This window comes from Paramormyrops kingsleyae, chromosome 4, assembly GCF_048594095.1.
Source record: "Paramormyrops kingsleyae isolate MSU_618 chromosome 4, PKINGS_0.4, whole genome shotgun sequence".
NCBI lineage: Eukaryota > Metazoa > Chordata > Actinopteri > Osteoglossiformes > Mormyridae > Paramormyrops > Paramormyrops kingsleyae.
The window spans coordinates 29,552,366-29,574,491 of NC_132800.1; the positions used below are offsets into that span (position 1 = coordinate 29,552,366).

Sequence of the window (22,126 nt, forward strand, 5' to 3'; positions counted from 1 at the left end):
ATGTCCTTTTACCTAGAATAAGCTCTGACAGGTCTGCCTGGCGCCCCAAGCGAATGGACATGTGCCTCTTGGGGGGGGCGGGGGTCCCCTCCATAGATTTCGCTGGCCAAGGTGCGGAAGCCGATTTTGAGGAGAGCTATGTCCCCTATCAGTAAAAAAAAAATAAAAATTCAGGGGGGGGTTCAAATCATTTTTAACTGCGCGGCGACGTCCCTGTCCTCTCGTGGTGTTACCGCCAAAATAAGCAGTTATTGAGCGAGTTTAAAGTTAGCAAGCACTTAGGAGGACGAAAATATCCTTTGGAAACACTCATTCAACGAATCATTAAATTTACCCTATGATTTTGCGCTATTAATTTCTGAAGTGATTGACTGAGGGAACAGAGGAAAGTTTAAATTTGGCTACTTTATTTAGATGATTATATGGTCGCTAAATTGTCTTATGTAAGTAACTTACGTAAGTAAGATTGCCTACCCTAAGTGAAAGCCTACGCACAGTTCCAGGCAGGTCAAAAGCGTGTAATTACTACCAAAGCCGTTCTGAGGTATACGGTGTTTAATTTTTCAAGGTTCGAATAGTCAGTTTATCATATTATGGGCCATAATTGATTTCAATCAAATGCAAATGTTGATTTCTGGCTTGTTCTCTCAATAATGTACTAAAATGTGTGTACATGTTTAGCACATTCTGCACTTTGTAGCTGTGTGTCTTTAAATGCACACAATGTTTGACTTGGTTTTGACTTGCCTCCTTTTTAAGTTTTGCAGAATATAGTGTAGAATCATAAACTTGATATTCTAACCGCCTGTCCTGCCTGTTTGGTTTGCGCGTGCGTGTCCAATCTGCTGGAGAGCCAAGCCCTGTGACCACTGGGTTTCTCCCTGGCTATTCAGGCCCTGTGGACACTGGGTTTCTCCCCGAATTTATCCCTGTGACCACGGGGTTTCTCCTGGGGTAACTGGGCCCTGTGACCACTTGGTTTCTCACTGGGTATTTAGGCCCTGTGGCGCTGAGTTTCTCCCCGAATTTATCCCTGTGACCACTGGGTTTCTCCCAGGGTAACCATGCCCTGTGGACCAGGGTTGGGGCCATTCCAGAATACATTGATCAATTCCAGTCCAAATCAGGAAATGGAACTGGAGTTGGAACTTAAATCTCCCTATAATTCAAATTCAACTCCAATTCTGTTCCCAGTAGTTTTTTTTTCCAATGCCAGCTCCAGTTCCATTTCCTGATTTGGACTGGAATTGATCACTGCATTCCGGAATAGCCCCAACCCTGCTGTGGACACTGGGTCTCTCCCAGGGTAACCAGGCCCTGTGGCTGCCGGGTTTCTCCTGGGGTAAAGCCGGGTGATCAGGCTGCTGGACCTTACGATGTCATCGGAAAGGTGCCGCTGTCTTTCATTACTTTGCCTTCCAACTATGTAATGAGTGTCAAGCAAGTGACCATCAAGTTAGTCTCTGCTGGACGTTTGGCATTTCTGAAATGAGGGACGGACTCAAGGTTACTCACAAGCTACTCACAGGCTACTAACGGGTATACCTGTTGTATTTATCTATTAATTTTTTTTATTTTAGCTTTCTCTCCCCCCTCCCCCCGTAAATTTTATAAAGGAGACCATGGAAGCAGTGCTTAATAAATATAATTAAAAATTGCATAATTAAAAATACATAACAATGAGCTTATTCAGCCTTCATCTGATAAACCCTCCCCCCGATAATAAACCCCCCCCCTCTCCCATAGTGTCTCCGGTGGGGGGGCCTCACTGAGTGGACAGTGCTGCCCGCTGCAGGTATAATCAGCTGCGTGATAAATGACAGAGGATTGTAGCGCAGCCTGGAAGCCTGTGTTTACTGCTCACCCCGTTATGGAGGCCCCGGGCATGGATGAGTTGTTGGCGCTGCCCGTGGTCTCCGAGACGCTCCAGGCGACGGGCTGGCCAGGTTGGCGCAGGCCTTGAAGCCCCTGAAAACGTCAGACGTGGCTCTTATTTAGACCTTTCGGAGCTGGTGCCTTGCTAATGCTCTTTAGCGCAGAGGAGGTAGGGGACCCTCTGAAGGAATCGCTTGTGCTTTTCTTTTCTTTTCTTTTTCTTGTTCCTTCCCTCTTTTCAAGGCTGAATTGTGAACTTGGCTGTTTTTCTTGAGCAGTGAGAAGTCTTGCATTACATAGTGACTTTGAAATGCTTGGTTAAGGGATAAGCATTCTTCCCTTAGTCTCCTTTTATTTCCCGTTCCCCAGTGAATAGTCGCACTTATATTTCTCAGGATTGATGGTATCAGTGTATTTTCCTTACTCCTACCATGCGGTATTGGGTAGTGTATGTTACGGATCTTCTTTCTTATATGTTGAACGGTGATGTAGTCTGTGGAGAAGCTTACAGAAAAACCGAGGGGGAGGGTTTGCATTCAAAAGGAAGAATCTGTGAACTGTTTGCCTCAAAAGCAAATGGTCAACATGTAACATGTTTCAGTGAAATCCTGCAGCTCAGGAAGAAACACTGTGCAGGCCAGCTCAAAAGCAGGCCTCATCTGTGCAGCTCAGGGAGAAACACTGTGCAGGCCAGCTCCACAGCAGGCCTCATCTGTGCAGCTCAGGGAGAAACACTGCAGGCCAGCTCCACAGCAGGCCTCATCTGTGCAGCTCAGGGAGAAACACTGTGCAGGCCAGCTTGTTACTAACATTTTTTAATTAAAATAGGTTTTTTTACCCTTGATGATATAAGGTGATACTTTATTAACCTCTGACTGTTGATTGTTGGAAGGTGATATGACTCGTGAGTGACTCAGAAGGTTTGACTACCATTGCTTCCTGTGTAAACGCTCAAGCTAACATTGAAATAAACATACTCCTAATAAGAATATAAATATATTCGGTTAATATTTGGACTGTGTGCCCTCTTCTTCATTGTGTCACCGTTATGGTCCTTTGATCAAAACAGGGACATTGGATTATCTCTAAAGAAGTAAAAGCCTTATAAAATATTGTATCAGCCGCATAAAGGCACTGTTAAATTTGCTCTGTTGGATGAATGCTGCAGAAGATTGATGGATTACATGAGTAAAACTTCAGTACAGAATAGAATAGAATGTCTTTATTGTCATAGTCCAGGTAGTAAGTACAATGGAATTCATTATGCAACTCCCTGTTCAATATGCTTAAAGGAGCAAAGAGCAGCCAGAAAAATATAAAATATGCATGTCTAAGTATGTAATTAAATATATTTATAATATTTCATAATTTATGTATATTTATTAATTATACATAAATAATCCATACTTTTTCCATCCTTCTATCCTAGCCAGGGTCACAGGTAATACAAGAAATCGTATTTAAAGAAATACATTGTAGGTGGTACGAGGGTGCAGTGGTTAGCACCTCTGGGACTGGGATGCACTGTCAATACACTGTCAATGAGAGGTCCTCTGATCATCCCGAGATGTACTATGTCAGTACACTGTCAATGAGAGGTCCTCTGATCATCCCGAGATGTACTATGTCAGTACACTGTCAATGAGAGGTCCTCTGATCATCCCGAGATGTACTATGTCAGTACACTGTCAATGAGAGGTCCTCTGATCATCCCGAGATGTACTATGTCAGTACACTGTCAATGAGAGGTCCTCTGATCATCCCGAGATGTACTATGTCAGTACACTGTCAATGAGAGGTCCTCTGATCATCCCGAGATGTACTATGTCAGTACACTGTCAATGAGAGGTCCTCTGATCATCCCGAGATGTACTATGTCAGTACACTGTCAATGAGAGGTCCTCTGATCATCCCGAGATGTACTATGTCAGTACACTGTCAATGAGAGGTCCTCTGATCATCCCGAGATGTACTATGTCAGTACACTGTCGATGAGAGGTCCTCTGATCATCCCGAGATGTACTATGTCAGTACACTGTCGATGAGAGGTCCTCTGATCATCCCGAGATGTACTATGTCAGTACACTGTCAATGAGAGGTCCTCTGATCATCCCGAGATGTACTATGTCAGTACACTGTCAATGAGAGGTCCTCTGATCATCCCGAGATGTACTATGTCAGTACACTGTCAATGAGAGGTCCTCTGATCATCCCGAGATGTACTATGTCAGTACACTGTCAATGAGAGGTCCTCTGATCATCCCGAGATGTACTATGTCAGTACACTGTCAATGAGAGGTCCTCTGATCATCCCGAGATGTACTATGTCAGTACACTGTCAATGAGAGGTCCTCTGACAAGTGAATGCCCATAATATTTTCTTTGTAAATGTAGAATGGAAGTAGTTACCTGAAGTCAGTGATGAGCTCTTTTGTCTTAATGGTGTTCAGTGCCAGATTTTTCACCAAGCACCTCAGTAGGTTCTGGAAATTCTTGCAGAAAACTGTTGTTCCTAATCCCATCTTTATTTAGAGGGAAAAAAACAGCACAGTTTATATAACTCCATTTTTACATTCCATTTTTTACATTTCCATTTTACATTCAAAGTTTCATTAACACAATTCAAACAATCAAGATTTGACTGTGCAAAAAATGCAGAACATTTTATGCAATTATCTTTTGCATTATTGAATTATACTAGATCTTACATGAATGAAACAATACAAAAACAACAAAATAAAAAATAGTTGAAATTGGCCTGGTTAAATCGGATTTAATAGGCTACACTTTTTGAGCACGTAAGTGCATTCAGTCGCATACGCAAAAAGTGTAAGTACTGAATTACTCGATTTGAGACTGACGCCAGACTATACAGAGGAGAGAGCGGGCAAGTAGGTGGGCTGTGAATTGGCTTAAATGTGCAAAAAACAGAAATAGTAATAAATTATTAGTAAAGTATTTAATGAATTTATGAATAATAATTTAAAAATATGTAGCAGCAAACAATGTAATAAGTACTCCTTCTCTTTTCCTTCCAGCTTCCTGCCTGACTACATCAGCGGGGATTTCGATTCCATTACGCCTGAAGTCAGATCTTTCTATGAGGGAAAGGTATCGTACAGCCCGGCCTCCCCCAACCTCACTACCACCGAGGCCTTTTTCAGATTTACTGCTATTGTTTTTTTTGCCAACTGTGCCAATACAAGCAAATGCTTTTAGGGAAATACTGTTTTGATGCATCAGTATAAGTACCATGACATTGAAGGTTCCAGGGGTTGACAGCCACAGGCTGCGTGTAATTCACTTGTTGAAAGATTGTGGAGGTGGAGGACACTTGGGAAATGCCCCTGGGTATGATGCAGACGACTCGGGACGTTTCCAGCAGGTCACAGTCCGAGTCGTGTGATGTTCTGCGTTAACAGCTGTCTGCCTGCGACTGGTGGGGGAGAGCAGGTGTAAACATTTATAGTTTCATTATTTTTGAACAAGCAGGTATCAGAAATAAGCCAAGATGATAGGTTGTTACTCTTGTACATGCAGTGCAATGTTCACTGTGCGTTGTAATGCGATAAGGTGATAGCTGCCCGCAATATAAAACAATGGAATTGAATTATATTTATTCTAATCAAGGAATTTATATATAACGAGCTTCCTAGCTTCCTCTTGACAGCCACAAAAGTGCATTACACTATACCTGTGTAAGACCGTGTAGCGGAAATGAACTCTGGTGTGTGTCACGGGAATGTCTGCGGGTTCCCCCCTGATGTGGGTCATCCTTCTGTTCCGAAACAGAAGTGCAGACTGATCGAAACGGCAGATCAGGACCTGACCGACTTCACTAAGTGCCTGGCCATCCTCCTGGAGGAGATTAAACAGCGCAGTTTGCAGGTTTGCCCTGGGGGGGGGGGTCGTCCGCCTCACTTCACTGCCCCCGAGATGCCCGTCCGCAGGGAAATCAATCCTTTGTCAGGGTAGGCCTGGCCCCCCACCCCCCGCCGCCGTCCTTGGACAATGTCCCACTCTGAAAACATTAGCATGTCAAAACACCCAGGGATGGTGCAGCTGGCGTTCCATCGCGGTTTGTGGTGGATACCGCACCCGGGAATGATGGGGCCTACATGGGATGGGCGGGGGGTGCAGGAGATGAGTTTTGAGGAAAGAGGGCTGTTTATCCTGGAGCCGCTGTTTATCTTCCCCCTGCAAAACTTCTCTCATGAAAACACGGGATTTCGAGCTGTCATCAGCCACAACGAATTTCATTTACAAGATGATAAAGTTATTGAACTTGAACCAGGCTTTTCTTCAAATGTAACCATTGTGAACGTAGCCACTGCATTCTAACGCCACGGCAACACGCAAACACGGCCGCTGCACGCTAAGGAATACCTGCATGTCGAAATTACATCGCTTTATCGTTGGTAACAGTACTGACTGATTTGGGGTATCGATTTCTGAATATTCTTTCCCTGCCAAGAGAGCGAGCTTGTGAGGTTTCGGTGAGTGGCTGAGGGACACGCGCATTCTGAAGTGGCTTCTCTGATGTCGGGTTTCAGAGCAAACAAGGAGCTTCTGGGCTCTGCTTTAAAGTCACACACGCCAGAGTGGCGTCTGCCCTCGACACTCTAAATGTGTGACACCAAGGTCCTTTGCTCTGTGTCTCCCCACACATCTGCAAATGGGGAGCCTCATTAAAGCTTCTGTATCTGCAAAAGGTGGCATTTTGCCAAGTTACAAGGTTTTGATCTGCTCAAAGGTTGTTTGAAAGGGTTCTGTTCCAGACTCAGTTGTCACTCTGACCCCCTTAAGATATTTCCTACATTTTTATTGTATGAATTAATGGTAACACACAGGGGACAGACTGTGACCGTTTGTCATATATTACCATCTGCTTAGTTACTAAAAGTGAGGAATGCCAAATCTGACATCGCCAGGTCTGCATCTGCTCATTCATTAACCTGAATGCTGACTTTGTCCCTGTTAATGTCACTCTCAGGTTGTCTCGGTAAATAGCAAATGCCCTCTTGTGTCCTTCTGAAGCACTTTTGAAGCTTTCATTAGTACTTTAATTGAAAGCTAGTGCATATCGCTCCTGCGTGCTTTAATAATGGCTCTGTTCTGAACACGGCAGCTAGTAATTTAATTCACAGTTAACCAGCAAAAATACAAAAAGAAAATACATGTATATAGTTCTCACTGAAAGTCCTGTGGTTCTTGCTTAATTTTGTAAAAATGTTGCACATTTATTGGTCTCATAGCAAAACACTGCTGAACATATCTGTCCATGTACTAACACAAAGACATTTTCTTTTTAAGTGTCATACTTTTTTGACTGACTCATTCAGTTAGTTTGAGTCCCAGATTGTGGTAAATGGGGAGGAATGAGAAAATGACCCCAATTCCAGCCCCGAGGACTGACCTGTGGCGTGGTTCAGAGCTGACAGTGTGGGCCAGTATGATGTCATCATGTCAGCCCAGGGATGCTAAGGGGGCAGGAAGGACGCTGGGGGGTGGGCTTCGCAGGGGGGGTTGTGTTTGGCTGAGACAGAGAAGAGAGTCCCCTGAAGTACGGTAGCCAATGTTACATTAGTGAGATTCTAACAATATTTAATAGTAGGACATGCTGATACACTACACTGTACGTTAAAATGTGATGATATTTACATACCATTAATGCAGAAGGAAGTGTAGAAATACAGCAAGTTAAAGATGATAATTCTTTCAAAGGGAAATTACTCACCTTCTTCCCCTAGAACCTCCCCCCCCTCTCGCCCCGGCACTTTTAAGCAGGCTGATCCTTCCCTGGTTGGGGGAGCACTTCTCTGCTCCTAAAGGGTGGGGGGTGTTTGCATTAAGCTTTGCAGTGCAGTGCAGACAGACCTGTACCAAATTCTACTAACAGACTACATATAAACATAGACTAATGAGTCAAAACACTATGACCGCTTCCATTTGAAGAGCATAATGGTGCAAGTCAAGGTCTGGGATACATTAAGCGGTAAACCAAGACTGCACATATTTTACATGCTGAATGCATGACTTCTCCTAGTCACACAGCCTCTGCCATGTTTACAGAATGCTGTCATGTTGCTATAGCTGAGTTAATGGTCTGTGTGATGTGACCCTCTGCAGGTGGACACAGTGGTGACCCTTGGCGGCCTGGCTGGACGCCTGGACCAGACCATGGCCTCCATCGAGACCCTCTTCCACGCCCAGAACATGACGGAGCTGCCTGTCATTATCCTCCAGGGGTGTTCCCTGGCTTACCTCCTCCGGGCAGTAAGGGGGCGCCGCTTATCTCCCATTCATCCCTTCATTATGGGTGCTCCTGCAAAGTGATTCAAAGCGATGAGTCCAGATATATATTTTCATATATGCATCCATGACTTGTTTACATTAGCAAACAGGAAAACATGAAATTTAAGCGATTTTCAAAGTGTTGTGCGATATAAATGAGCATTGAATTGGCTGGTTTCTTTAGCAGTGTGCTAATGAGCATTGAATTGGCTGGGTTTTGTTAGCAGTGTGCTAATGAGCGTTGAATTAGCTGGTTTCTTTAGCAGTGTGCTAATGAGCGTTGAATTAGCTGGTTTCTTTAGCAGTGTGCTAATGAGCGTTGAATTAGCTGGTTTCTTTAGCAGTGTGCTAATGAGCATTGAATTAGCTGGTTTCTTTAGCAGTGTGCTAATGAGCATTGAATTGGCTGGTTTCTTTAGCAGTGTGCTAATGAGCATTGAATTGGCTGGTTTTTTTAGCAGTGTGCTAATGAGCGTTGAATTAGCTGGTTTCTTTAGCAGTGTGCTAATGAGCATTGAATTGGCTAAATCTGTTGGCACCGCCATGTGACCGTGGACGTCACTAATCGTATTGCGTTTATCATAGGTCTGAAGCATAATAAGCTAAAGGAGGCCACCATCGATTTCATAATAAGAATCCTTTTATTCGCCAAGTGCAAAAAGTACAAAGTGTTTGTTTTGGTGCAGGTGGCGTCATGGAGACAAACATACAAAAGTACAAAAAACAATGAATAGAATTAAAATAAAATATAGACAGAAGTAGAAATAAAAACATGCAATTCATAAATAAGCATGTAAAGGAAGGTTAGACTGCCAGATGTAGGGTACAGACCAATTTGTGGTCTGTCCAAATAACCTTGAAAAGTCAATAAGAGTATGCAATTCATGCAGTATATACAATTAAAAAAAAGTAATACTAAATATTTTCATTTACTTTTTATCCCTTAAAAATGGAGAGTAGAGGAATGGATTCCCCTGCTGATAATGCAATATACACCTCAGACAGAGAATTGAGTAATTCTGCGGGGTACGATGACTTACTTTAAGCGAATTCAGGGGGAATCCAGCAAGACCCAGACCTGCAAATGATGTGTTTGTGCTGTTTCTGTTCAATTAACAGTGAATTATAAATATGATGGAAAATACCCATCGCCTGTACACTGCGTTAAAGGCAAATTACCAAGGCAAAGCTTCTAATGCAGTGCTTCCGTGTTGGGATTAAACCGTGTTTATACAATCAAAATAATTAGCCAGCCACCAGTGGTGTGAGGGTTAGCGCAAGACACCTATGGGTACGGAATGAATACGCGTTTGTTCACTGTTACAGCAAGGCAGCAGGATTCGCACACAGTCGGTCACCCTAATTGGCATCACCTCGTTCATCGTGCCACCCCGTGCTTTGAAGACAGATTGCACCATCCCTTCCTTTGAAGTATGTGGGGCCCGAATCAACCGAGCCGGGCGTCAGGGGTTCTGAAATTATCACCCCCGCTGCCGTGAATCGGCTGTTCTGTGCTCCAAGGCGTCCTCCTACCAGCAGGCCTGTTACCCAGCTTGTGCTGTGGGCCTCTTGACAGACCCGGCGAAAGGCCCTGCCGCTTTTAATGTCACCCCCCCCTGCCGCTTTTAATGTCACCTCGTGCATGAAAATGTTACTTCTCCAGCTTATCTAGCACCCAGGGAAGGAAAGAGGACTTCCACTGTATACATAATATCCTCAGACCAAATTAATCTTCATGCATTCATAAATATGTACGTTAATGTGGTCTTTTACTTAGGACAACAATCCAGTCCCTTAGTAATTGTTTTGGGCAATAGTTTCTTTATAAGTGTATGTTTTGTTTTACCGTCTTGGGGAAAGGCTAGTTAATTTTAGCCACGGTCACTATTTCTTCAGAGGGAGCTGTTATTAAAGGGCGTCTTCATTGTTAAAGCAAACAAACCCTATAACACAGTGTGTTTTGCTCCCCAGTTTCCTCTAGCATGGATGAGGGGGGGGGGTCTGGCTCCCCCGGCCCCCTCCCGGCCTGACGCCGTCTTCGTCTTCGCAGGGCGTGCGGCACCGGCTGGACGTCAACACGGGCCTGGAGGGGGATTGGTGCAGCCTGATTCCTGTGGGGGGGCCCTGTGTGACCAGAACCACGGGACTCAAGTGGAACCTCGGTGAGCAAGTGGCCGGTTAACGGAACCGTCGCTCCGCATGACGACTCTCATGATAAGGAACCTGCCGTGGGGAGCGGTGACGGTTTATTATGGACCAGATGGGATTCATATACTTAACAGGGATGATTATAATGCATCCATAAGAAATTCAAGCCAAAGGGGGGGAAATAAGTGGCCGTTTGCCAGAACTCCACGGAAACAAGGCAGCAGCGAAGCTAAAGGCTGTGTGGTGTGAGAGAGGATGCCGCCGAATGACATGCCTCTGGAACTCGGGCTGTAGTCAGATGGTGTTACAAACAGACACATTTAAAAGCTGTAGGTGCTGCTTATGAATGGGTCTGAACATGTACATTGTATGTCCCGTCCCCCCCCCCAGTATTTTACTGCCCTAATCTGACCAGATGTCTCAGAACATTGTTGGTTCACTCTGTATTGGAAGGTTTCCCCCATTAACACTCGGAGGAAGAAGCGGAGATTTAAAAAGCATTAGTTTCCTTTGATTCTGTAGCACATGACAGCCAATGCATGATCTCCAGCCAATCACAGAAGTCCCCTCATGACTTGGAGCATCATGGTTGGTCAGTCTCTGTCCTCCGTTATCCAAAGAGTGCCTTATTGCCTCGAGTTTGCACACATAACCTCTTCTACAGCTGGAGCCCCTGGGCGGTGATTGTGTGATGGCGGTGATTGTGTGATGCCGGTGATTGTCCGATTGTCCATGTTTCTGTTGTAGCAGACCGACATTGAAGCAAGATTTGTTTTCACCTGCCTTGACAAGCATTACTCTATGAGCGTGTGCAGGGAGGGAAATAACTTTAATGGGAGACTTATGTTGATTTTTGTCTGTGGTAATAATGTGACTGAAAGCTAAGATGAACTTTATTGATCTCAGAGGGAGAGAGACATTCTGTGAGGCGGTTTAAAAGTATTTAAAAGGTACCTAGAGATGATTTCTTTAAATTAAAAAAAAAAACAGTAGTATTGTGATTGATCAGACACAGTGGGGTGGTGGGGGGGGGGCAGGTGTGACTGGAGAAGCTTCCCCTTGGTGACATGGCTTTTCCAGTCTGACACGCTGTGATATCGCGTCTGTCCTACCTGAGTCCAGCTGAAAGGCCGTCACGGGAATAACGGGCCGGCGCTGCTGCGGACTGCCAATCTCCCGTCAGCGTGGGCAGCATGAAATCCCTCAGACATGGGGGAGGCGTCCCCAGTGCGTCAGTAAACGGGGGCTTAGCCTCAAAGGAAAGCTGGGACGATCTCTGCAGGGATTCCAAGCTATGCAGTAACTATTAAAACTGCATGCATTTAATAATCACTTTTGATTGTACTTTGCATATTTTAGTTGTTAATGCACTTAACCAGTGCTCACCTACAGACACTGACACATGATGAACTTTAACAACGTCTTACTAATTGAGGCAAAAATATAAATAATACATAAGCAACTTCATATTTTCCTGAATTAAAAAACTCCAGAATCTTAAAATAATTTCTCAAATAAGAAAATAAGTCCAGTCTAATAAATAATATTACACTGATGACTAGTTAATGGGTTGGTTAAGATGGAAGTAAAATACATTCAGGGTCCTTCTAGGATTCAGACTCTCAGAGGCGCACATTTCAGGATTCATACCCAAACATCACGTCCCTCTGCTCCTGTTTTTAGACTAAGAGCTGCTTTCTGGGCTCCAGTGATTCGAGGTTCTGCAGTCAAAATGAGAACCAGCAGCTGCATAATCTGCGGGTTCGGGAAGCCCTCTGACTGCCAGTGGCCGGGCGGAGCGGAGACTGAGGCGGAGATGTAACGTCTCGATTAGCCGCTCGGCCGAGGAGCCGCGTCAGGTGGGGGCGTGGCTGGCAGCCCCGGTCAGGGTGCGATGCTTCCAGGTGTTTCCATCTTCTCTTCGCAAGCAGTTCACCGGAATCTAAGGAATCCTGGAATGCTGCATTTTAGCCTGCAAGCCCAAAAAGGAAAAGCTTTTTAAGTTGTAAATTTGTTTGCAATGTGGGTGTTTTTCGAATTGCTATTGAAGTCTGCAGCCCCCAGCGATCCCGCTGTTTAGCATAACGTGCAAGATGTTTATTTCGGCTCAGTGCTCAGCTCCCCTCCCGAGACACCGGCTCTTCCCTGCGAAACTCTCCCCCGCCGTCGGAACGGGGCAGGAGACGGGCCTGGGAGCACGGTGGCGCGCCAGCGGAGAGCGGGGGGCGGGGGCGGGGACACGCCTCTGCACGGCGCCCCATTGCATATTCATACATCATCAGCACCGGCACCCGCGAGCATCCAGTGCGCGGAAGCCTCAGGCCTGCGTGACAATGTCTGCGTGAGACACGCATGTAGGTCCCGCGTTACACAGGAGAAACGAGGAAGGCAGGCGGGTGATGACTGTGCTAAGAAAATACATTAACACTTTTTTGTAAATTAGGAAATTATTTAAAATTTATTTTCATGGCAGTCTATACGCTGAAACTATATGTGAGGTGGTTATTTTTTAAAATGCGATGTCGTGGGACAGACATTCTCCTCAGCCTCATGCCCTGTGGTTCCTGGGACCTTGTGATGGATGGATGGATGGATGGATGGAGGAGTTAAACAAGCAAACTGTCAGATGCAATTGTAAGATTCCTGTGGGTATCGCTTGGGGCAGCTGCCATTTGTTGGGAATATGTACGAAGTTGCCGGCGTCGTGTGTTATAATGATGACATTCTGTCAGCCTTATTATCACAGGTGTGAGCGAAAAGTGAAGCTGCACAGAGCAAAAATAAACGGCAAATTAAAAGTCAGTCTGAACTGGTCCAAAGGAAGAAATTCAGCATTTGATTGTTTCATGAGCAGCTGCCTTTTCATTGACCTACAGTTACCAGCCTAGATCAGCTATGAAACGGTGAACAATAGGACGTCATTTTCTTAAAGGTGCAGACAGACTTTTATCGTGAAAGCTGTGCTGGATTGACGCAGAGTACACGTGATATCGGATGCAGATCGTCCTTTTGCTATCTGGACGGTTTAGCTGCTTTTATCTGGCTGCTGGTATTTTGGCATAGCGCTTAAAAGCCCATTGTGCACAATCGATTTGATGGGTATATACTTTATGGGCTGTAGTGAGTTTGTTCCTTTGAGACTGTGAAGGGGACGATACCAGAGCACGCTGCTGTCAGACGGTGTTTGGGAGGATGTATACCCACATCTGACATGGAAGATTAAAGCCTCGCAGGGTATTTGAAGGGTACAAAACTAGGTTAAGGAACTTTTTCCATCTGCACAGTGACAGGGGACTTTGGCGTAACTTGTAACATGTGAAGAGGCACAAACACTCACACGTTTCCCTGAAAACAGAGAACAGGAAAAATGCCCCAGTGAGGTAAAGTGGGAAGGCAGTGTTACAGCATCACGTAAAATGCCCCAGTGAGGTAAAGCGGGAAGGCAGTGCTACAAGATCACGGAAAAAATGCCCCAGTGAGGTAAAGCAGGAAGGCAGTGCTACAAGAAAACGTAAAATGCCCCAGTGAGGTAAAGCGGGAAGGCAGTGCTACAAGATCACGTAAAATGCCCCAGTGAGGTAAAGCGGGAAGGCAGTGCTACAGGATCACGTAAAATGCCCCAGTGAAGTAAAGCGGGAAGGCAGTGCTACAAGATCACGGAAAAAATGCCCCAGTGAGGTAAAGCGGGAAGGCAGTGCTACAAGATCACGTAAAATGCCCCAGTGAGGTAAAGCGGGAAGGCAGTGCTACAAGATCACATAAAATGCCCCAGTGAGGTAAAGCGGGAAGGCAGTGCTACAAGATCACGTAAAATGCTCAGTGGATGTTACAATTACTGTTAGCTGTCGTCGAGCCGGTGCCAACACCAGGCAGCCATACAGGGGGCGTGTTTCTAGAATTTTCTGTCTTCAGGTATCCCAGTGTCAGGCTTGTTGATTTGTTTTTATACCAATCGAGATGTAACCTTGATTTGAGTTGCTGAAGTTCCACATAAAATGTTCTCAGTTGCATATATGGTTGTCCTACAGAAAGCTTCATTCCAGAGGACCTTCTGTGGCTTTATGTGCAGGTTAGAGGTTGTGCTGATAGAGCAGGGGTGCAGTGAGGGGGTGTCATCTTTCACCTATAAACTATTAAGAATATTACACATCATTTTTGTAAGAGAGGTGCGGATTTCAGCTTCAACTTCTCTACATATGAGTGCCAGAAATTGCTGAAATACGTGCAGCTCTTGCCTTGAGCAAAATTTACCCACATAGGTCGTCTAAAATACATTGGTGAGGTTCAGGGGGGTTTGAAATTCTCTTTTGATTAAAGTTTCAAATGTACAAATAAAAAGACATTGTCCTAAATCACAACTCTCTCCTCGCTGATCACTCCTTTTTTGCAAATATTTCAGCAGCTAGACCTGCCTATAAAATATTTACGCTGCCCTGGCCGCTGTTGACGACTCTTCCCAGTATCGCAGCTGGAAAGGCTGAGCCCAGATTTCCCTTCTAGAGCAGCATTTCCCAGTCTGGTCCTGAGAGATCCATACACCACCTTTTTGCTCCCTCCCAGTTCTCCACCAGACAGTCCACATTTTTGCTCCCTCCCAGTTCTCCACCAGACAGTCCACATTTTTGCTCCCTCCCGAAACGTGGGCTGTCAGCGTCATCCTGCCTTATAGAAACACTACATGCTTAAGCTTCTTAATCTGATGCTCGTATCACTAGAGTGATGGAGTCACCAAGCACCATGATCCCTGTGTGTGATTCTCTTTATGCTGACGTCCTTCTGACCCGAAATGTCTAACGTGTAGATCGAAAATGTAACTGATTTCTCCTTTTAAAATGTATCTTTATATAAATATCTTCATCTTATAATCCTGATGTTGCGGTTAAGAGTGCAGAGTCCTAATCTGCTGAGCCACACGCCATCCTCCCGATAGCCAGCCCTATATCCGGGGGGGGGGGGGGGGAGCTGGAACCTATCCCAGGCTGCGTCAGCCTGGGGTACGACCTGGACGGGACGCCAGTCCATCGCCGCAGAGTCCTGCATGCAGCCAGTTTATTCATAATCATTAATGGCTAGAGACCCTATGGGATATGCAGGGGGATTAAAATGTCTGTCCTGCTTTGTTCTGTGAGGGATCCTGTGTTGGACCTTTGGTCCTCGGTCTTCTCAGAAGAAGGTCTGTCTGCCTTCCCGTGGTTTGTTAGTTTGGGGTTTTTTCATATACCCATTTTGGGAAGTTAACATGAGAAAGCCGTCAGTCTTACACTGCAGGTTAAATGTTTACATGACACAGAGTTAAGTTACCCCAGTACTGGATATAATACCATGGCTGTCTAGGCAGATCATCAAGATCAGTGATCACTAAGGTGTGATTTCTGCGTTACTGCGCTGTCCGGCTCCCTGTATACTCATACAGTATACTCATACAGTATACTCATACAGTATACTCATTATACTCAGTATACTCTACATATTCATTTTATTTTCTGCATGGATGTCAGCCCATGCCGTTTTTGTTTCTTTTGTGACTTTTGCATGCATGTGGAATCCATTTTAATTTGGGTTTCGGAGCAGCATGCCCTGCTGTCAAACTGAGATGGTCTCTTTCCTCTCATACTGTTTACTCTGATACTGACCCTCAAAGATCAAAGATTTGCTGTTATTTGGTTCATTTTAATCCAAAACAGACACTCATCTCCATCTATCCTTAATGATGGGATGCCGGGCTTCCACATCTCACCATCTCAGGGCTTCCTGGCAGATGGAAACAAGATATGAGTTGGAGGCAGAAGTGAGGGAGGCTGGAGATCTCGTAAAGAGATGCAGCTCTTTGGCTGATGAATAATTTAACAGGGCATGGTTTTATCGCGGAACTTCCCAGACATAAAGTATCTCACACGACCTAGAGAGACACGGGGATCGGCGAGTCGCAGCTGGTATCTGTACAGAGACAAGGCCGCTAAATCCGGCTCTGCTGGCCCAGTAATACTCAGTCTGCCATGAGTCCCGTGAAGGTGGAGGAACATCTCATTTGCCTGTTGATGAGGAGCATGGATGCTCCAGACTCAGCTTGGACCTGAACTTCTGAGAGAGGCCCTCAGTCCTCAGAGGGGCAGCATAGAGAAGGGTCCCTGTAAGCCACTGAGCCTCGGGCCTCAGGGAGGCAGCATAGAGCAGGGTCCCCGTAAGCCACTGAGCCTCGGGTCTCAGGGAGGCAGCATAGAGCAGGGTCCCCGTAAGCCACTGAGCCTCGGGCCTCGGAGGGGCAGCATAGAGCAGGGTTCCCGTAAGCCACTGAGCCTCGGGCCTCAGGGAGGCAGCATAGAGCAGGGTCCCCGTAAGCCACTGAGCCTCGGGCCTCGGAGGGGCAGCGTAGAGCAGGGTTCCCGTAAGCCACTGAGCCTCGGGCCTCGGAGGGGCAGCATAGAGCAGGGTTCCCGTAAGCCACTGAGCCTCAGGCCTCAGGGAGGCAGCATAGAGCAGGGTCCCCGTAAGCCACTGAGCCTCGGGCCTCGGAGGGGCAGCGTAGAGCAGGGTTCCCGTAAGTCACTGAGCCTCAGGCCTCAGGGAGGTAGCATAGAGCAGGGTCCCCATAAGCCTCTGAGCCTCGGGCCTCGGAGGGGCAGCATAGAGCAGGGTCCCCGTAAGCCACTGAGCCTCGGGCCTCGGAGGGGCAGCATAGAGCAGGGTCCCCGTAAGCCACTGAGCCTCGGACCTCGGAGGGGCAGCATAGAGCAGGGTCCCCGTAAGCCACTGAGCCTCGGGCCTCGGAGGGGCAGCGTAGAGCAGGTTCCCCGTAAGCCACTGAGCCTGGGGCCTCGGAGGGGCAGCATAGAGCAGGGTCCCCGTAAGCCACTGAGCCTCGGGCCTCACAGGGGCAGCATACAGCAGGGTCCCCGTAAGCCACTGAGCCTCAGGCCTCGGAGGGGCAGCATAGAGCAGGGTCCCTGTAAGCCACTGAGCCTCAGGCCTTGGCAGACAGGCTTAGGTGACTGTGGGGCAGACGGTGATCAGGAGCACCATGTGGCTTCCTGTCCTCTTCGGCCTCCAGCCAGCAGCAGAGGAGCCGCATCTAGCGGTGCTGTCACAAGCTGCGACTGCCGCATATCTCCCAGCATGCCTCAGGGGTAGCATTGAGGATCTCCATAGAGACCCAGAGCCGGCTAGCAGCCATCAATCCGTCGCATCCACCAGCCACGAGCCCTAAAGTAAGCAAAATACATAGATATAATGGCAGGTAGACAGAGAGTATATGAAGAATACAGTATGATGTATATATAATGTGTATATATCTGTGTGTATGTTTCCAGATCTTTTGGTGTAATGTTAGCTAATGTAGTGGATGTGGATACTTGATACCACTAGAGGGCGCACAGCAATCCAGGCCTCCACAGTGTTTACCACGGCGTGGAGCTAATGGGAGTCGCAGGCGGCCGTGCTCTCGCTTTAACCGGCCGCTGCCGGTCGGCCCTGTCATCACCCGCTCAAGTCCGGCTCTCAGCTTCAGTCCGAGAGTGAGAGGAAATAGCATGAAAACCTGTGTTACCTTTTCAATGTACTTGCATCTGGCTGCTGATTCAGTCTCTCAGCTGCTCCTTTGAAGTGGCAGGATTCTACAAGTGTCTCAACATTAAACAAATTACTGTTAACGGAAAGTACAGACGATGTGTTTTAGAAAAAGCGTCCATGTGAGGACATGGCTTCTCGCTCTGACCTGGGGCTCATCACAGGCACAGTGACATCCAGACGTACGCTTTCAGGAAAGCTGCACGGTCACCGTGGCAATGGGAAGATCAATGGCTCCCTCTCAGCCGTACTTCATTTGTCTCCCAGCTCTCGTGAATTAAATGGCCACGCACCCATAGCAAAGGGTTGACACTGTATACAGCATGAACAAAATCCCAGTGTATCAAGGGTAAGAGGACAGCAGGCCGTGATGTTCCAGTTGCCACTTTTTTCCGGTACTTTCAGCTAAACGCCTCACACATCCGTACCTTAGTAGCTGAAGCTGCTGTTGGCTGTTCAGACCACCGACTGTCTACTCCTGCGAAACAGGATATTTTGAAATGTGGGGGGGATTTTTGTGGCCACCTGAATGGGGGTGAATGGAGGAGCCTCTTTGACTATAAGCGGTACACAGTACGGCTGCGGGTGTAACGCTCAGAAAAGAAGGGATCTTCTGTCGTCCTCAGACATGGACGCGGCGGCCGTCACGTGCTCCCGGAACAAGCCGCTCAGTGACACAGAAGGTCAAACAGCACGACCCTCAGAAGGTCAAAGAGCACGACCCTCACAAGGAGGAGTGTCCTCATCATAGAGAAATCCGTGTGCATGCAGCCAGTCACTGGGGCAGATCACAGTGATCAGTGGAGGTAGTTTTTGTTCTGATCATAGACCCCACATTTATAGAACTTCACCTGTGGTGGAATTTATCACTTTGCACTTTCATCCTCTCAATCGTTATTATTTAAAAATGTTTCCCCCCATCATTCCTCTTTTATTCTTTACTTTGAGTGCAGCAGGCAATGATTGGGGTGGGTAGGGCATCCTCATGGGGGTCCCTGACACGCTGGCATTTTCGGCACTTGGTGGAGGAATCCTGCTTTTTCCCCCATTTTTAATCGTCACACTGGCCGCCCCGGGTTTCCTCAGCTTGTCTTTTCCCGGCTCTTCCCGCATTGTGAGCTCAGCGCCGAGCACCTTGCTGTATCTCTGTATCGCTGTTACGTATTATCTTCTGTTCAATGTCTCTGACGGTGCTTCACTGTCTCTTCTGGACGAAGGATGCGCCTGGAATATCGTGAGCACTGGAACATTACAGGAAAGGGAAGTCCGTCCCGATTGTGGGCACAAAACGGGATCTAGGGATCCTCTGTTTGATTTTTGACATTTTTGACATTTGGTTCTGCGTGGAATTAATTTAAGTTTCTGTTTTTCAGTAAACTCCCACTGCAGGTGGTAATCAGTAGCTTAATGAAATTTCCCTAAAACTCGAGGCTTCTTCATAAAATTGGCCCAGCTAAACCAAAACAGTCATTAGTAGCGGCAGCCGCATGTAACTGGTTTGGTTTGTGACTCTTTTGGGTGCCTTTGACTTACCTGTATTTTGTTCTTTTGCGGATTCCACTTTCTTTTCTTTGAATTACACTTTCTTGAGAGGAAATCCCTTGATCCCTTGAGCCAGAAGGTCAGTGATGTAGCACCATCTAATGGTGTGTTATGGTATCACAGACTTTGTGAAATTCCTCTGACATAAGCTTGTCTTATTCCTACCTATGACGCCTGACTGTAATATCCAGAGCTACGTCTCATACATTAATGATGAGGAAGGTCATGCATTTCAGCGCTTGTGCTCCTGCCTTCAGTCTGCATGCCTGCATACGGAGCGTCACACTGAGCGTCAGGCTAACCTGGCCGTCGTGAGGCGCCTGCACACGCTGTCACTCACGGCTGAAGTCGTACTGTGATGTCAGTCATCAGAATCACGCCTCTGGGTGCCCACAAGCCTCCATGTCCTCTGCATGTGTTTGGGGTATCGGGTGACCCGGAAATGACCCGAGTGCCCTGTGGTGCATCTCACCCACGGTTTGTCCCGCCGTACGGCCACCATACCGCGGTTTGATTAAAATATTAATGCCTTCCTTCATTAAGCCGTGAGCCCTAAAGTGCTGGTCTGATGTCTTTGTTTATAAATTGCTAACTGAACATTAAAGTCCAGGATTTTTGTCTGTAATCCCACTGCTGTGTGAGTGTAACCCACAGAATAGCTTCCACAAAGAACAGTAATTAGTGTGTTAATGGAGCATCGGGGTGGTAATATTTACTAGAGTGGCCTCAGCTCGCGCCTGACGTGAGACCTGACAGAACGTGCACCTGCTTATGCTGCCATTCATTGGCTGAATCCAGGCGTCTGCAGTCGTGTTGTAAAACACAGGGGTTCCCAGCAGATGGCGCTATAAACAACATAGCCCTCTATTGATTTGGATTTTATCAGGACTGTCATTACTATTCCTTGCTCCTGGTGCTGCATCCGTCTCTCTGGCTGCCTACAGACTCTTCAGGCACGGAAGATATTGCAGGGAAATTGTGCCATTTGACCGCAGGAATCTTAAAGCCATAATAATAACAGTAATGAACCAGCCGCGATGGTGCCTCCTCTCTGTGACAGCAGCACAGTTTTAGTGCACATTCCACCAGGGCCTGTAAGCCGTATTTATATGAGTACATAACCCCACAAGAGACAAGTCTGACAATAAATTAGAGTCTTATGAAGTTACATGGTTGGTTTTATATTTAAATTCAAAGCACATTAACTTTAGTCCTGATAGAAAGGATCTTGAAAGCATCCATCCATTTTCTGTAACTGCAGCTTACTCGTCCTCATAATGTCGGCGTTGGTAATTGTGAAAATACTGTTGAGGTCTGTTTAAGAATAGAACTTCGATATAGCAGATCATTTGACTAAATGATAGCGTTGTTTGTCCAGTAGAGGCCGCTATACCTCCATGGTATATGGATGTTGAACGATTCAGGAGTGGATAGATTATGCCTGTATTACTAGCAGGAGTGAAGTTAAGATGGTGCCTGTTGCTGCACGGAATAAACGTTTGTTCACGCCGCCATCCGTGTGATCCTTGACTCACAAATCTATGCAACCCGACAAAATGTACAGATAAGATGAGGCTAACCGTATTAGCTCGTCTATGGGATTTCTATGTTATGTTAGCATTTACGCTAATCGTTTATTTCTAAGTCTGTATGTGTGGTTTCTGATTGTATTTATCGTGTTGTTTCAGTTTCACGAGTATCACCAAACATTGATAAACGTCTTAAGAACAACGAAGTTGTCTGTTTGGAATCTATTTAGCGATCTGCCAAATTAGTCAGCTCAATTATCTAGTGAGGGCAGAATGATCTGTAATTAAGTGCATTTTCAATACATAATTTGTCCATTATGCTTTAAACGGTTGTTTTTAGATTTTACATAGCGATATAAACAGTTTCATTAGAAAATGTTTGCCATTTTCTCTGATTAGGATTAAGATCTGGGCTCATGGAGGGCCATTTAAGAACAGTCCAATGTATTTTCTCAGCCATTCTTGGGAGCTTTTAGTTGTGTGTTTTGGGTCATTATCCTGTTGGAGGACCCATGACCTGCGATTGAGACAGAGCTTTGTGACACTGGGCAGTATGTTTCACTCCAGAATGTCTTGATAGTCTTGAGACTTCATTGTGCCCTGCAGAGACTGAAGGCTCCCTGTGCCAGACGCAGCAAATCAGCCCCAAACCATAACTGAGCCCCCTCCCTGTTTCACACTAGATATGGTGTTTTTCCTTGTAAAGCTTGATTTTTTCATCTGTAGACATAGAGCTGATGTGACTGGCCAAAACGCTCCAGTTTTGTCTCATCTCTCCAAAGGACATTCTCCCAAAAGTGTTGTGGTTTGTCAGTATGCATTTTAGCAAATTCCACTCTGGTTTTTCTTTCACTGGTGGAGTCCTACTGGATCTTCTTCCATTCTCACTCCAGCGGTGACAGATGGTGCCATCAGACAATGATGGACTTTGACCTGGGAGTTCAGCTTGTGTCTCTTTAGAAGGTCTCCTTGGCTTTTTGTCTACCTTTCTCACTCTCCATCTGCCCAGTCTGGGGTCAGTTTTCCTCTTGTGGCTGCATCCAGGGAGGTTGGCTACAGTCCCATGAACCGTCATCGTCTGCTTGGAGATGGTCTTACAGCAGTGATCGCCAAAACGACGCCTCATGGGCCATTTGTGGTATTTTTTGACGCCACTAGATGGTGCTCTTGGTTTG

At 46.3% G+C, this 22,126-nt stretch overlaps 1 protein-coding gene across 4 annotated transcripts in view; it reads left to right on the plus strand.

The window, feature by feature from the left end:
- tpk1 (thiamin pyrophosphokinase 1) overlaps positions 1-22,126 on the plus strand; it is a 32,814-nt gene that overhangs the window by 8,083 nt on the left and 2,605 nt on the right. For 3 of the 4 annotated variants that reach the window (XM_072711079.1, XM_072711081.1, XM_072711080.1), the window contains exons 5-8: positions 4,914-4,986; positions 5,668-5,763; positions 8,005-8,151; positions 10,220-10,330. In XM_072711079.1, coding sequence (XP_072567180.1) covers positions 4,914-4,986; positions 5,668-5,763; positions 8,005-8,151; positions 10,220-10,330 — 427 coding nt within the window. Of the gene's footprint in view, positions 1-4,913; positions 4,987-5,667; positions 5,764-8,004; positions 8,152-10,219; positions 10,332-22,126 lie in introns of all 4 variants that reach the window. The other variant, XM_023796387.2, reaches the window with a different exon arrangement.